Source organism: Melanotaenia boesemani, chromosome 14 (assembly GCF_017639745.1).
Source record: "Melanotaenia boesemani isolate fMelBoe1 chromosome 14, fMelBoe1.pri, whole genome shotgun sequence".
Lineage (NCBI taxonomy): Eukaryota > Metazoa > Chordata > Actinopteri > Atheriniformes > Melanotaeniidae > Melanotaenia > Melanotaenia boesemani.
The window spans coordinates 13,331,058-13,345,845 of record NC_055695.1 but is presented as its reverse complement, the minus strand read 5'-3'; the positions used below and the strand labels follow the sequence as shown (position 1 = coordinate 13,345,845).

Below are 14,788 nucleotides of genomic sequence, written 5' to 3'. Positions count from 1 at the left end.
ATGGCCTTCATGATGCTTAAAGCACATGCCATACTTATGTACATTTTAAAAGTTTTACAAAGTGAGAGTCATCTTTGTGTTTCTAGTTATGCATCTGGACTATGACTAGTCGTGTTGAAATATTGCAATACTATCAGTGACCACGAGGCGGCGACATATCTCGCTCTCCGGCACCACTATTCTTCTATGACCATGGGCTGCTTTCCTGACGCAGAGCACTATGGAGCAAACTGGTGAGCCCCCCTATAACAATAACAGCGCGGCTGACATCGAACCTTCTGCATGCGGCCTCCACACTAAGCGTTTAAAAGAGCTGGAAAATGCCGCCCTGCAAACTACATTAATATCAAGAATGGAGACGGAATCTGGGGCGGACACGGGGAGCTTGACGGAGCAGCAATCCGCGGAAGGTGAGCAGTCGAACGGCTTGTCCTTGAACCACCGACCGGCCCCTCTGCAGCTTGGAGCGGACACCGAGATGGAAGAAGTGGAGCCGGGAAAAAATATGACCAAACAACGTGTCGAAGACGAAAGAACACTGACGGACCATTTAAACAAACGGCTGCTCTCGTCGTTTCTTGAAAAGCTTAACGAAAGGGATCTGGCGCTCCCCGGCGTTCAGCGCCTGGACTGTGCTGTAGCCGAGGAGGACTCAAACAGGGCCGCAGATGAGTGGTGAAGCCCCGGGCTGAGGAACAGCAGCGGTATCAACATGGAGATGGTGGAGGGACTCAGGACCAACGTGCACGGAAGCACAATGGCACGTCATTGAAGACAGACATGCATATCTTCTCACTAGTTGAATTTAGGAGCTTGGGTGTCTGGAAATGTTATGTTTACTTCAGTTTTGTCAGATTGGATGAATGATTAAGAAAAAAATCACAATAAATGATCATATAAAATGAAGTGCCGTTGCAGTTATTCAAGCTGGCAGCCATTATGGATGCAGCTGTAGTTAGGTGTGGTAATAAATGTTCATCACCAGATGTCAGTATACGCTAAAGTTGAGGGAAGCAAGCACTGCAGCTGCTATTTTATATAAGTTATAAATTCAGATGCCACACACTTAGTGTGTTATTGTTTTATTGTGCTTTTCCCCTAATATATCACATATGAGGCCTAAAGGATGCTTCTTGAGGGAAGGGTCATATTTATCATAGCCTAAGTGTAACAGAATAACAACCAATATCCAGTACACCGACACTGGCTGTCAAAGTTGATCTATTAGAAGTAGGAATGCAGTCACAGAAATGTTGTCATGAAGAATACATTTTATTTGTCTTAAGAGCTGTGCATTTTACATATAGGATAAAACACTGTCCTGAAGATTCACTGTAATATTGACAAATTGCCTTCTAAGAACAGCAAAGTTTAAATGCTTCTGCCAGCTTCATGGCCTTTTAAGAAGAAAGTCTTAAGTTATTCACTATCCATAGGGAAAAAACTGACTTAATAAAGATGTGTTAGGGCTCTACCTTAAATATCAAGGGTACAGCATGACTTTACAGTACGTAATGAGGAAACAGTAACTGAACTGTTGTTCAAGTACACACAGACTCCCTTTTGTATTCTGTTGACCCTGGTAGACGTGCAGGTGTGGATTGTTCCAGATTTGGAACATACCAGGCCACACTAATATTGGAATTACAAAAAGACGCTGAAACCAAAACTTTTTAAAGGAGCCGAGCTGGAAAGGAGGAAATAAAATTGTAACGTTTTACTGCCACTACAGAGGAAAAGGTCCCAGTAATCTTTTAATGACAAATGGGATAACAACCTTGCCAACATCTTAATTCTGAATACCACTTTAATATGCCGATCATCTGTTAGTTATTTAGTCTTTTACTGAACATCTTCTTTGTGCAGGTTCACCAAAGGCACCACATGTGGTTTATCTGACACTTTGTCTTCCTGCAAAAAAAGACCAGAATTAAGGTTCAAAAACCATCCCGACATCTGTTTTTCTGTATCTTGCAGTTATAATCAAAGGGATGATTTATTTGGTTGTTTTACCTGGTTATTCCTTCTCAGGTTCACAGGTGTATGCACCGTATCCCAACATGCAGGGAAGTTATAAATCCTGGACACTGTGGCAGTCTTAGGGTAAACAAAAGATATCAAGACCTATGTTATATTAAATTCATGGTGATTCAGTATCATATGAAAATGAACAGATTTTCTAAACAAAACACATCTACGAAGGAGCACTGCCTCTGACATCCTTCAAGGTTTTACAACTATTTGTCCATTGACATACAGTATATAGAACTTCTCAGGTAGCGATCAAGCACTTACTCTATGTTCTGATAGGACCTTCACTGTCTTTTTATTCAGGTCCCACCACAACAAACCCTCTTTAATATGACTCCGCTTTGTTGGTCCTGTGTTGAAATAGAAACAATAGAATTCACTCATATTACATAAGTGAAACTTAACATGTTTTTACTACACTGGGAACATTTTAAATAGTTTTGGGTGTGGTTTAATAGGTGTGTGTGTTACTGAGAAGTTTCCATCAATGTGATTGTAAATCTGCACAAAACTCATGTCACTGTCACAATGTCTCAAAATTTTTTTCTTCTTCTTTTTAATGACTTTACCTGTTGCATAACTCACTATCAGCCCGACGAGTACAACTGAACTTGTGGCCATGGCTCCAAAGTAGAGGTAAGACATGGAGTAGAAGTTATGGATGCCTCTAATTTGGAAACAGCAAGGGAAAAAATGTGCTATTATCTTTAAAAGATTTTACATTTTGAATTTTAACAACACCTGACAATTTACTCTGTGCATGGTCAAATATTCTGAAGTGAATAGTTAACTGAGATGAGGATAAAGTCATTCCTAAAAAGCCTTAAAGATTAAATATTCTTTTCATTAATTTAAGGAAAATGAGTTTTTCTCTCTCTCTCTCTGTGCTGTGTTAGAGAGGACAAAAGAGATCCAAGAGATCATCATAGAAAAGTGGACTCACGGACCCTTGGTTAATGGGATGAAGAGGGGTGGAGATGGAGTGTTGGCCATGGTTAGTGCTACTGCTCAGAGTGATGTTACTTGGTTCGCAGTTTCCTGTGAAGCTGGGCAGGACGCCCATGGTGTCCTCACTGGGTGGGTAAAGAGTCGAGCCAACAGCCAACCACAGGGAGACACAGTAGCCTACTAATATCCCAGAGAATGCCCCCTGGAAGACAGATACAGTAATGATCTGTTGCGATGTTGTTGAGCAACTCTGTGCTGTGTGTGTTTGAAACCCCCTTTTTTTGTCCATGGTTTCCATCCAAATATCCAAATATGATCTCCTTGTTGAATAACTCACAAAGGTGGATGAGATATTATCACAGCTTTGATAATCAGTGAATTTAAAGTTTCTCCTTCCTTCTTTTTTCTTTTCAAATTTTTGTTGTGCAGCAGTAGCCCTGTTCATGCAGTTTTATTTGATATCTTCTTTAGACTTGTTTGATTTCCCCCCCATTACAATACTGATTTTTTAAAAAATATTTTAATGCTGCTTTGGGGATTTATGCAGATTATTCTGAGACTTTTTAAACATTTTGAAGATCTCATCAAGACAAAAGAAAATGTTTCTTTGAATTTTTTCTCCTTTGGACAATAGTAATAAGAAAATAAATGTGTTTTTTCTAAACAAATGTTTGAGGTGACAGTTGTTACTATAGTAAACAATCATAAAATCCTCAAATATGAAAACAGAAAGGAAATAACAAACTTGTTTTTTGCATTACATACCTCATCTAAGTGGTAGAGAGGATTCGGGTAGGTTTACTTCTATTTTTTAAAATAAATTAAGTATATTAACTGAAAAATTGCTTTACCAAATGATGCAAAAGATTGTTAAATAGCTCAAACAAACAAACAAAATGATCTGTTCTGATGTGCAGCCATGCCAGCAAGAGAGCTGATTACATGTGGGAACAGCTGATTGAGCTTTCCAAACACAAGTAATGTCCAAGAGGAGACCCAGAAATGATCATGGAAAATCTGAGGTGAGTTTGGAGCAGTAGCACAAACCCCAAGAGAGTGTTTTATTAAGGCTGACATGGCTGCAGCACTTCTCTACACTACTTTCAGATGATAAAGACAGTCAGAGACTGAGCTGTTGTAATCTAGGACATCTTATTTTTGTACTCCAGATATTGAACTGTTGACTGTAAGTATTTGTTAATGTCACACATTGAGTGAGTACACTTGTGTCCCTTGTGTTATTCTGCGTTTCTTATCATACACAACTTTCAACACTGCATGATACAATCAGTTGCAGATGTTGCCAAGCTACAAACACAGTCCTAATGCGCTCTCTCTCTCTGTCTCTCTCTCTCTCTCTCTCTGCTAAATGTCAGCCAAACTCATAGATTTACAAAGGAAATCATCTTTTGTGCTTTGCCTCTCTGTTCAGTGATTTCTCTTCATTTCCCCTAGAAGTCAGTTTGATTTGATCAGTTTTGACGATATATATCAGTTATTTTGATTTATCAAGCAATAGCTTAAAACAAGTGTAGAAATATTGATTATTTATTTGAATCATTATTTGATTGTTCTGTCCTTTTTCTGAGAATTAGAGTTTGTTAATAACAAATGTTTCCTGCATGTTTTTTCTGGTTTTTTGAAACACAAGTTACTCACCAGCCTGTTTGTTGCTGGAACAAACATTCCCAAAATAAATACACCGAGTAATGGACCACTGACCACACCCATGACAGTGAACGAACCCTAAAGTGAAAGGACAAAAACATGCTCTGGAAAATCAACTGAGTATCTCAGACTTAATCAAACAGTATATATTTTATTGCAGCTCATTGTGAGTCAAACTTGAGAGCTCCATCACGGATCATCAGCTTAGGTATCGTACCTGAAGAACCCCCCAGTCCAGGAAAGAGGAGAGAGCAGCTACGGTGATGCAGCCAGCTCCATAAAGGAAAGCTTAGAGAAAACAGAGAAAATAAATACAATATAAACGTGCAAAACTGGACATAGCATGGCATATAGCTTTCATCTGAGACTAAAACCATTATTATAGGAGGGATTGTATTAATTGTGAAAAAAGAAATATACTATCTAGTTCTTTTATCAGTGACACAACAACAGAGTTAGAAGTGTTTGGTCTCAGCAAACAAAGCAGAAGCTCACAGATCTTCTGGTTTTCAGGTTAGAATGTTTTGATATTAGGACAAAAGAAGTTAATAATGTCTTAAAGTTAAATCAGTTGTTAGTGCGAGTCAACCTACACAGTCCTTTGGAAACAAAGATCAGTTTCTTCTGGGTCATGTGGAGCAGATGGGGTCGTAGCAGGTCCTCCATAGTAACTGCAGCCATGGCATTCATGCTTGTGGAAGCCGTACTGTTAAAAATGACACCAGTAATGTTTGGAGCTAAGTGACTCATTTTTACATAATATCATTTCCATCTCTATGGAGGTGGCTTCACCAAAGGTTTACCTTAAAACAAAAAAATATATAAAACTAAACGCAAAAATCAGCTGGTTTAATAAATCTACTGACTGTAGATATAGAACAAATATGATAATATAAGTAAGTAAAGGGGAAACAAGTAAAACAAACATGTTTTTGGACTGTGAGACAAGGCTGGAGTACCCAGAGAGAGCCCATGTAGCATGGTAAGAACATACAAACGCTACACTTAATGAGCCCAGCCAAGGTTCAAACCAGTAAACATCTTGCAATGAGCTGATGGTGCCAGCCACAACAGCCAAAGTACAATTTATTCCTTAGACATGAAGTGTAATTAAATACGATTACATTTCTCCCTGGCTTTCTGTATTTTGGTAAAATCTCTCTTATAAAGGTATCTATACAGGTGAATTAAAAATTAAAATACCTGAGAGTCCCACTGTATGCACAGGCAAGAAAAAGACCTGGAAAGCCTGGATGATTTCTGAATATGTCCAACACGAAGAACGGCATATACTTCATCAATTGAGCAAAGAGATAAAAGTAAAAATGTGATTATTAATATGTAAAACATTTAAAAGAAGCACATCATATAAGCAAGAGAAACAGAATTTCTCAAAATATTGAAAAGAGGTTGGTCTTTTCTATCTTGGTCTAAACCAAATATAACAAAACAGAATATCTGCAACAGGGTCTCCCTGAGTAAAATCTGGTGTACAATATTACATGAATGACAATCTTATTTAAATAATTAATTATGATGATTGGAAAACAATGACTGCAGCATCATAACAATAAAATTCAGCTGAACTTGCAGGTTACTGTGAGACATCTGTGCTAGTCCAGAGAAATATACATACCAAATCTGGTGCAGAAATCTTCCCTGACTTCAGGGGATCACAGTTGTGGTAATAAGCAAACATGACGATGCCGCAGGTTGCTGCACTGCTGACGATGAGGCACAGACCCACCTGATTCACAAACAGAGCCCTGCAATGAAAAAGAAGCACATTTTAGTACAGCTGTTTAGACCTTTTTCACTAGGTGCTCATTTAACTGCAGATGATTAAACAGATTCTCGCAGATCTAACATTTCAAAGAGTTTGGTTTAGCTGAAAAATAGTAAAACAAGTAGGCAGGAATTACACAAGCATGTTACAGGATCATGTAGGTAGTTAACAGATGTAAAGACTTGACCACTGGGTAGTTGAAGCAGTGTCTTCGGTGGGAAAAAAAACTCCTTTTGGTGCAAAATTCTGGCCTCTGTAACTTTGAAGAGCTTTTACATGTATAAAAACTAAATAACACTTTCTCATTAAAGAGAAAAACAACCAAACAATTATATAAAATAGAAGGAGTTAGAACTTAAAGAAAATAGAAATATTTATATATTTATAGTGCGTTAAGTTTAACCCGTCTACACTAATTTCAAATAGATATAACCAAATGAATTTACTCTGCTTTAAAGCACATTGCTTGGACAGCAAAATGCAATGTCAGGAAATACGATATGTTACCCAACTAAACATACAACACAGAGATCATTTATATCAGTGCAAACAAGGACATTGTGTTCTGAGTAATTACTTCTATTCTAACATTTCTCTTTTCTATTGAATTCTTTGTTAACCCAGGCTTTCTTCATATCACTTTATAAAAGGTCTCTGTCAATTTTAATAAGACTGTCTCACTTTTAATTAAGATAGGGAGTCATAATGTACATTGACTATGATGATGAAGGTGATGGATGGATGGATGGATGGATGGATGGATAATTCAATCATCCAATTATTATGATGGTGGTGATAATAATGGTAATAATAATGATGATGTATTTTCTGTTGACATCTGTTATTACATATTACCCATTGTATGTGTTCTCCTGTCGTTTCTTATGAATATGTACAGCAGACCGGGCTGCCTCATAAATGAAATATGCTATATAAATAGATATACCTTGCATGATTACCTGTCACTTCAGCCACAGGAGAAGGTATGGAGAATATTTGAAAAATGGACATATAGCTATACCTTTGCTCCAAATAAAGCCAAAAATGAATTCTTGCAGAAAATTATTAATAGGCTATTTAATACCCAGTGTACTAACTTTTATGTTTAGTATGTTAGTTGCACATGAAGTCGATTACACTTTAAACAAATCTGTTTTTGCTTTCTCTGCTCAGTTAGTTGTGTATATACTTGCCAGCAAAATGAGACCAAGAATGAAAATAGACTTCAGTGTTTCCTGAATCACCAACAACACACTATGTTTACTTTGCCTCGCTGGTGCTGCATTACTGTTTTAAGTTGTGTTTATGGGCCTAAGTGTGTTTGTTTATGTGATTTATTACTGCTGCTGAAGTTATTAATTCAGCTGGAGTTCAGGTCAAAGTTCTTGAAGTTAATCAGTTGTGGTTGCAAATTTGATTTTCATCCATTGATCACTCAGTTTCCTTTTAAATAAGCTTTTACTGTGAGGCATCAACATAGAGTCCAAATTATGAAGTATTTTAACATGATTTTGACCTGGAATATCACAAGGAAAAAATTAGTTCAGCTTGATGCGTTTCATAATGAGGTTTAACAATGACATACATACTTGAAGAGATTTAGGCCATGTACTTGGTGGTCAGGTTGTCTCAAGACAGAAATAGGTGAACAACATGCTGCAGAACAAAGTGGCTTGATGCACCAGATGGTGCATTAGATTGTGCTTAGACTCCAGACATCCAGGACACTTCTTCACTAAACATGCATGTTTCTTTAGGTAATACCTTGAATAAAAGCCTTTATTTAAAATAACAAAAACACTCCCATTCCCAAGTTTCAGCACAATGAATGATATCACACTCTGTGCTATCAGTTAGTGGAAATTCATTTATTTATTTTCAGCTTAGTACAATTAGGGTTGTGGGAAAGCTGGAGCAGCAGTGCTGGGATTTTGAGTGACCAGGTAACCTTACAGGCTGGTGCACATGGTGAAAACCCACAGATACATGGGGAGAACATGCATTCACTCTAATTCACATCTTAATATAAATTTATCTTAAATCCAGCTAATTGCCGATATATTAAGTCTTAAAGTGCAGGAACTTTAAGCTATAAACATGTCTCCACTCACCACTGGGCATCTCGCTCCGATCGGCAGGAGATGTACCGCTGGACTTGTGCTTGGTTTACTCCATACATGGACAACCAAACCAAGGTACCGCCAACAGAGAGGGTCCAGAAGGTGTAACGCTTCCTTGGGTCAAAGTCAAAACTGTGGAGGAATATCACAACCATCTATTAATACGCTACTATCCTGTGTGGGCCCTTTGAGTAATTCCTACCCATGGACTTTACTGCATAATATCTAATGATAAAATATACCTAATATCTAATAATAACAACAACAACAACAACAACAACAATAATAATAATAATAAAAATAAATAATAATAATAATAATAATATCTCTATTTAGTTGCAATATCTACTTATTATCTAAATATTTGTTGCACTGAAAATGTATTTACTCATTAAAATTAACACGGGATCCATTGATGGCGATCTCCAGTACTTGTGAAGGACTACCAACCAGAACTGTGCCATGGATCAAAACTGCTATGAACCCTGACAACATGACAATGATTTGGAACACGTCAGTCCAGATCACAGCCTTCATGCCACCCTGCACACAAAAGATGACAGAGACAGAGAGAAGGATTGTCAAGGTGAGAAAAAGACTTAGTTTGAACTTTGGGGACACATTAGTATTTTATTATAAGCATCTGTTCAAACTCATGATTGAAATTTCCTAATCTGTGTAACAGAAAACACAAAAATGATAAACCAAGTGACAGTTTAGTATATAATAAATTAAAAATAAACAGTATAAAGTATTATTCTTTTTCCTCCTGTCCCTTTTCCTGCCATCTTGGTGGGAGGTAATCAATAAATCTTGAAGAACTTCCATCAAGTACACTGAGGGGGAAAAATATGCTGCACATACGAGTGTCGATACAAATGATTCTTCTTCGAAGAGTGGCTGTCTAAACTGACAGTCTGATAAAGATATAAATGGTATGTTCTTACCAGAGTAGTGTACAATGTGCAGATTATCCCAGTGGAAAATAGGGAAACCCACATATTGAGTCCAGTAGCTGCAAAAGCAAAAGTTGTTCTGTTGTTTTATTGAGTTTGACGCTCAACATTTACCACAGTTAGTCCTCACTTTTTTGATTCCTAAAAAAATAAATAAGTAAATCTAGTGGGCAAAAACTTCACCAAAACAATTATCTTGTTTACTGCACAACCCACTGGAATGATCACATGTGAAAATAGAAAACATAACAATGGATGATAAGGAATTCAACAAAACTGAAGATTCAGTGCACTATATTGATTTCCTGTGTGTAATATAGTTCTTTTTGTTTTTGTTTTTTTTTGGTGGCTGGCAATCATGGCCTGCCGGGGTCTATGCCCTGCTCTGGCTGGTGGTGGGGTGACTTGGGTTCGTGCTGCGAGATTGCTGCTGATTGCCAGGTCTCTGTGCTGCCCTAGTCTGCCTCTAGCCTCCATAGATGTAGAATTGCACAATCACACTCATCTCTGATCACTCCTCATTCCTCACACACAGTCACTGAGATGTCCAGTGGGTTTATACACTAACAGCTTTTTGTTCTGTGAGTGTTTACTTGGTACTTTGGTTGTAGTGATAAATGTTTTTTTTTCTTTTGTTTTTTATCTTTTGTTGTTGATCTCTGTGTGAATGTCCCAGAGTGGGAAAGTTCACATACTCCCCATGTCTTGCCACTCATAGAAATTATTGTAATTTTTAAATATTACTGTTATAACCATGGAATCTAAATTTGCTGTGCTTCACAGTATGATCAGTACAGTATAAAATTATTCCAAAAGGTTATTCACGATGTTGTAGAACATGTCTACACCTTGAATACCTTGGAATTTGCATTGAGAAAATCATGATCAATCATATATATATATATATATATATATATATATAATGTAAACAAAATTCATAATGGAAATGTCTTATTATTTTCTTCAGAAACGTTTAGTCTCACCTACCTTGGTTGAGAATCAAGGCTGGTGCATAGATGACGATCCCTGTGTAAAGCAGCTGAGAATATGCAAACACAAGCAGATTACAAGCAAATGCAAGAAGGAAAATTTGCATTTGCAGACATTTGCATTAAATATTTTTCATCTCTGTAATAGCACTAAACACTGAACTTTGAGTAAGCTGATAACAAGGCCTGTTTTACCGTTGCAAGGACAAACTGGATGCTTCCCAGCAGCTGCATGCCTCTGCCAAATCTCATCTTCAGGTACTGTGACAGGCAGATGGCTAGAGTTATATCATCATGGAATATTACTGCATACAGCTTTCATCCTTCTTCACCTCTATTTGCCTTTTTTTCATAGCTTACAGGTGCGTTTTTATCAGCTTGAGAAAAAACCTGATTTTGTTTCTAAGCTGTCATTGACTGGTTGGAATGTAATCCTGATTATAAATTATTTTTGTAATTAAACTTTGAAATCTCTAACTATTTCCTCATCAAAAATAAATCTTTTTTTTAAACTTATACATGAATATTGCTGTGTATAGCTGTTTTTGTATAAACTAAGGAAAGTATGGGTAAATATCTTTTTGGTAAATACTTTTAGCTGTATATAAATAGCATTGGGATGCTTGGTGTCTAAATAATATCTACTTGTAAATTATCAGTGGTAAAATTTTGTCCAAACTCTTTTTATTTAATCTGTCACCACCTTTTCCAAGATGGGTTAGCACAACTTCTTTTTCTTTTAGTTTTATCTGTTCCAAACACAAAGCTGAACAGTAAGGGTGACAGAGTGCTTGCAGTCAAAGCCCCTAAACTGGAATAAACTGCCTGCCAGAGCATCTAAATTTGAGTTGGGTAACAGACCCACCATGACTCTGCATTGGAATAAGAAAGTATAGAAACTGGATGGATGGATTATAACAGCTTAAAGCTCTCAATGGCTGATACTGGATAGGAGAAAACATGTAACTTGAGGTTGCCATTACTCTAGTCAGACTTTCAACAATAGACTCCAGTTTATGAAATGCCTGAAGCAACAGCTGACCTGATTAGTGCTAGTGATGCCCAGTCGAAAGAAAACTGGCATGAACAGGTAAGCTGTCAGCAGGGAGTTGATGCTTTGGCCGAGGCACATATAAAGGAATTTAAAGCCATAGCGAAAACCTTCAGAGGGAACACCCAGAACCTGGACGGCTGACATAAAACTGGCACAGAGTGACAGTCCAACAGGCACAGCTGGCAAGCTGCGGCCTCCTGTGAAGAAGTCATCAGCACATGAGTCCCCTGACTTCCTCTTCAGGGCCTGAAAAAGACCTATTGCCATAGATATTGACAACATGGCAGCAAAGACAGCGTAGTCGGCCAGAACGAAGCCTGGTTCTGATGGTTCACCTGCAGACTGCTGCTTCATTATTTGAGTTTGAGGCCTCTGTCTTGTAGATGGTTTTGGATCCAGATGTTCAGTGAGCCTGTCAGAGTTACAGTCAGTTAGTGATAAAAAAAAAACAACAAACAAAAAAACAAACAAAAAAAAGAAAAAAAAAACAGATGAAGAAACAAAGCACGTACAGTATTTGGGAAAAATTTAATTGAAAGGGTTTCACAGGAACTTAACAATAATGAAATAATCATTTTTATGTCTCTTTACTTTCAATGAGAAAATGCAACCAAAAAGTCTTTAGAAATAACTAACATCTATAATCAGAAGTGTTCACCCAGCTTCAAAATTAGCTCTCTTCAAATTAATTTTCTACCTTTCTTTGTTAGACCACTATTTAGTTTTGAGCTGTGCATTAACATTGGTCATCACCATCATTGGTGGCTCTGAAGTCGGACTCAAACACACACTCATAGAAGCCAGGTATGGTAAACAAACACTTGAATCCATAGGCAGAACAATGAAAACTGATACCCTACTGGTAGGTTACAACAAAGAGCTGACAACTAACACACACACAAAAAAGGAGAGAATAAAGAAACAATATATCTACAAAGATGAGCAATAAACAGAAGCAAAATCTGAAATACAAAAGGCAACAAACTTTTAAAATGAAATAGGATGTAAGCTAAGCTAAGCTGCAACATGGCAGAAAATACAACACAAAAGTCAAAAGATAAAATTCACATAAAGAGGAAGAACATATCTAAAACTTATAGACCATGCCAGTTATCTTTGTACTCATCTTCATCATCAGGTGTCACATTTAAATGCAGCTGATAACCTTTAGCAAATTCTTTCAACATGCTAGGTAGTGATCTGCAACAGTGTGTTAATGGTTGAGGAAATTTAATTTAGCAAAATCAAAGTTTTGAGGTAAGAGATGGTGGACATGCATGGACAAGACTTTCTCTCAGGAGGCTGGAGTTCAAGTCATAAAAAAATTATTAGAATGGGGGGCAGGAATAAGTACGTATGTACTTCATCCGGCTCTTTTTTGAATTTCATAACACTTCTTTTTAACTGTTCTGTTGTTAATTTAATATGTTTTTTTCTTTATTTATTTTTTTTTATTAAGAATAAATAAAAGAATACTGAATACATAGAGGACATAACTGGTTAGTGCTTAGTTTGTGTCCTATAGGCTCAAATGAAAAAACTACACTCTCCATGTTTCTGCACAAACCTGTCTTTTTACATGTAACAGGCAAGTCACCAGCAGAAACATTTGGCTACATTTACATGGCATGAATTTAACACAGGGGGATTTCTACAGAGTCCAGCTGCCAGCTCGTATTTTGAATAAAGTATGCTAGAATGCATTTTTAAATCTGATACCAAGGAACCAAGACCTCATTCCTTAAAGAATCATTGTAAGTGAGGGAGAGTTGTTTATTAGTACGTTTTTATTCTTTAAGGCCTTAAATGCTAAAACAGTCATTCTCTGAGAAAGCCCATAAAATGAAACCTTTACTTGTTTGTAATGAAAAAACATAATTCATGTTCATAGCTATAAAAATTACAATTCTATGAGCTATGTCAGTAGTTCAATAGTTTTGTTTAATCTCTACCAGCTTTACAAAAAAGGGACTAATCTCAGCCTAATTTACATAACACTTTCTCAAAGTGCAACAGAGCAAATCAAAAGCTTAAAAAAACATAAATAAAATGGCAATAAAATAAAATAAAAAAGATTAAAAATAAAAATTAAAAATGAATGAATGAAAGAACGATAAAATTCTACATTTCTATTCTACTGCTTTTTGTTTTTGCATCGTTTACAAATAAACAACAATAAAAAAAGGATTCACAAATATTTAGGTCATGATTATAAAATGATCCCTAAAGTCACTGCTTCACTTTGTCTCAAAGTTTGCTGCATGAATATGCTTATGCTTTGTAAAAGCCCCCAAAACTGTTAGCACCATAGCCACTATTTGTAATATAATAATGCACAAGTTAATAATATTAAATTTATGTCTATGTTAAAACTTTAGCCTGATATATATTTACCTTAGATGACTTCTTGTCTTTCTCTTTCAGCTGCAAAAACATACTTTAAAGAAGTGTTTTCCCTGTCGAAGGATAAATGCAGCTAAAAAAGTTCTATAGTCCATGAGGTTTGCTTCTAGCACCTTGAGCACCTTGTTCGTTTCAATATGTACAGCTTAGCCAACAACTGTCAATGAGACTTTAGAGGTTAATGTGTTTTATTGCAGTTTATATAAACAAAGCAGAAGTTACCTGCTTTAAACAAGTTGAATTAAAAAATCAAGTAAAGTATTTCAAAGACTCACCAGTTCTCTCCTGTTAGTTCAGTCCAGTAATAAAGAATGTGCTGACAGTGCTCTTCGCTCTTCAGCAGCTGCCTCCCCTCCAAAGACCTACTCTGAAACACACGTGTGTATGAGTGATGGTTGAGCACATCATGAGAGGTTTCTTACAGATAAGTACTCAGGTGTGAGGGTCAGGGAGGGTTTGGAAAGCGTAACTGAACAGAAAGGGTTACGTAGAATAGTTTGTGTTGAAGAGAGGCGAGGACCTGCTGGAGAAGAAAGCAGCCAACTTTCTACATCACATGATCTTATGTGGCTGTGTGTGTATGTGTCTTTATGAGAGACAAAGAGAAAAAGCCAGGGATGTAAGGGAGAAAAGGCAGATGGCAGAAGTTGTTTCTGTCACAAAAAACATGTGTTCTGCATGTAAAATATGTTTAGTATGGTCCAGCACATCTTAATATAGATAACTCATCCTTGTTAAATAAAAGCTATGAACCATTAGTTCAAGAAACCGTCTTTCAGCTATGGTTGCTATACAGGGATTTCTCTCCATAATCTAATAGATCTGAACAAATC

At 36.8% G+C, this 14,788-nt stretch overlaps 1 protein-coding gene across 2 annotated transcripts; it reads right to left on the bottom strand.

Moving 5' to 3' along the window:
• Positions 1–1,253: 1,253 nt before the first annotated feature.
• Positions 1,254–14,426, bottom strand: slc5a5 (solute carrier family 5 member 5). Of its 2 annotated transcripts, XM_042007169.1 has the most exons (18): positions 14,231–14,426; positions 11,888–11,964; positions 11,541–11,809; positions 10,694–10,759; positions 10,497–10,548; positions 9,501–9,568; positions 8,942–9,096; positions 8,545–8,685; positions 6,284–6,413; positions 5,851–5,939; positions 5,241–5,353; positions 4,865–4,935; positions 4,639–4,725; positions 2,979–3,181; positions 2,601–2,698; positions 2,296–2,381; positions 2,014–2,097; positions 1,254–1,911 (listed from the first exon to the last, which is right to left on the bottom strand). In XM_042007169.1, the coding sequence occupies exons 2-18, from the start codon at positions 11,904–11,906 to the stop codon at positions 1,843–1,845; spliced, it is 1,800 nt and encodes a 599-aa protein (XP_041863103.1). In that variant the 5' UTR covers positions 11,907–11,964; positions 14,231–14,426; the 3' UTR covers positions 1,254–1,842. The 2 variants fall into 2 exon arrangements, with proteins under 2 accessions (XP_041863103.1, XP_041863102.1); XM_042007168.1 differs by having other exon boundaries at positions 11,541–11,964.
• Between the last annotated feature and the right edge of the window lie 362 nt (positions 14,427–14,788).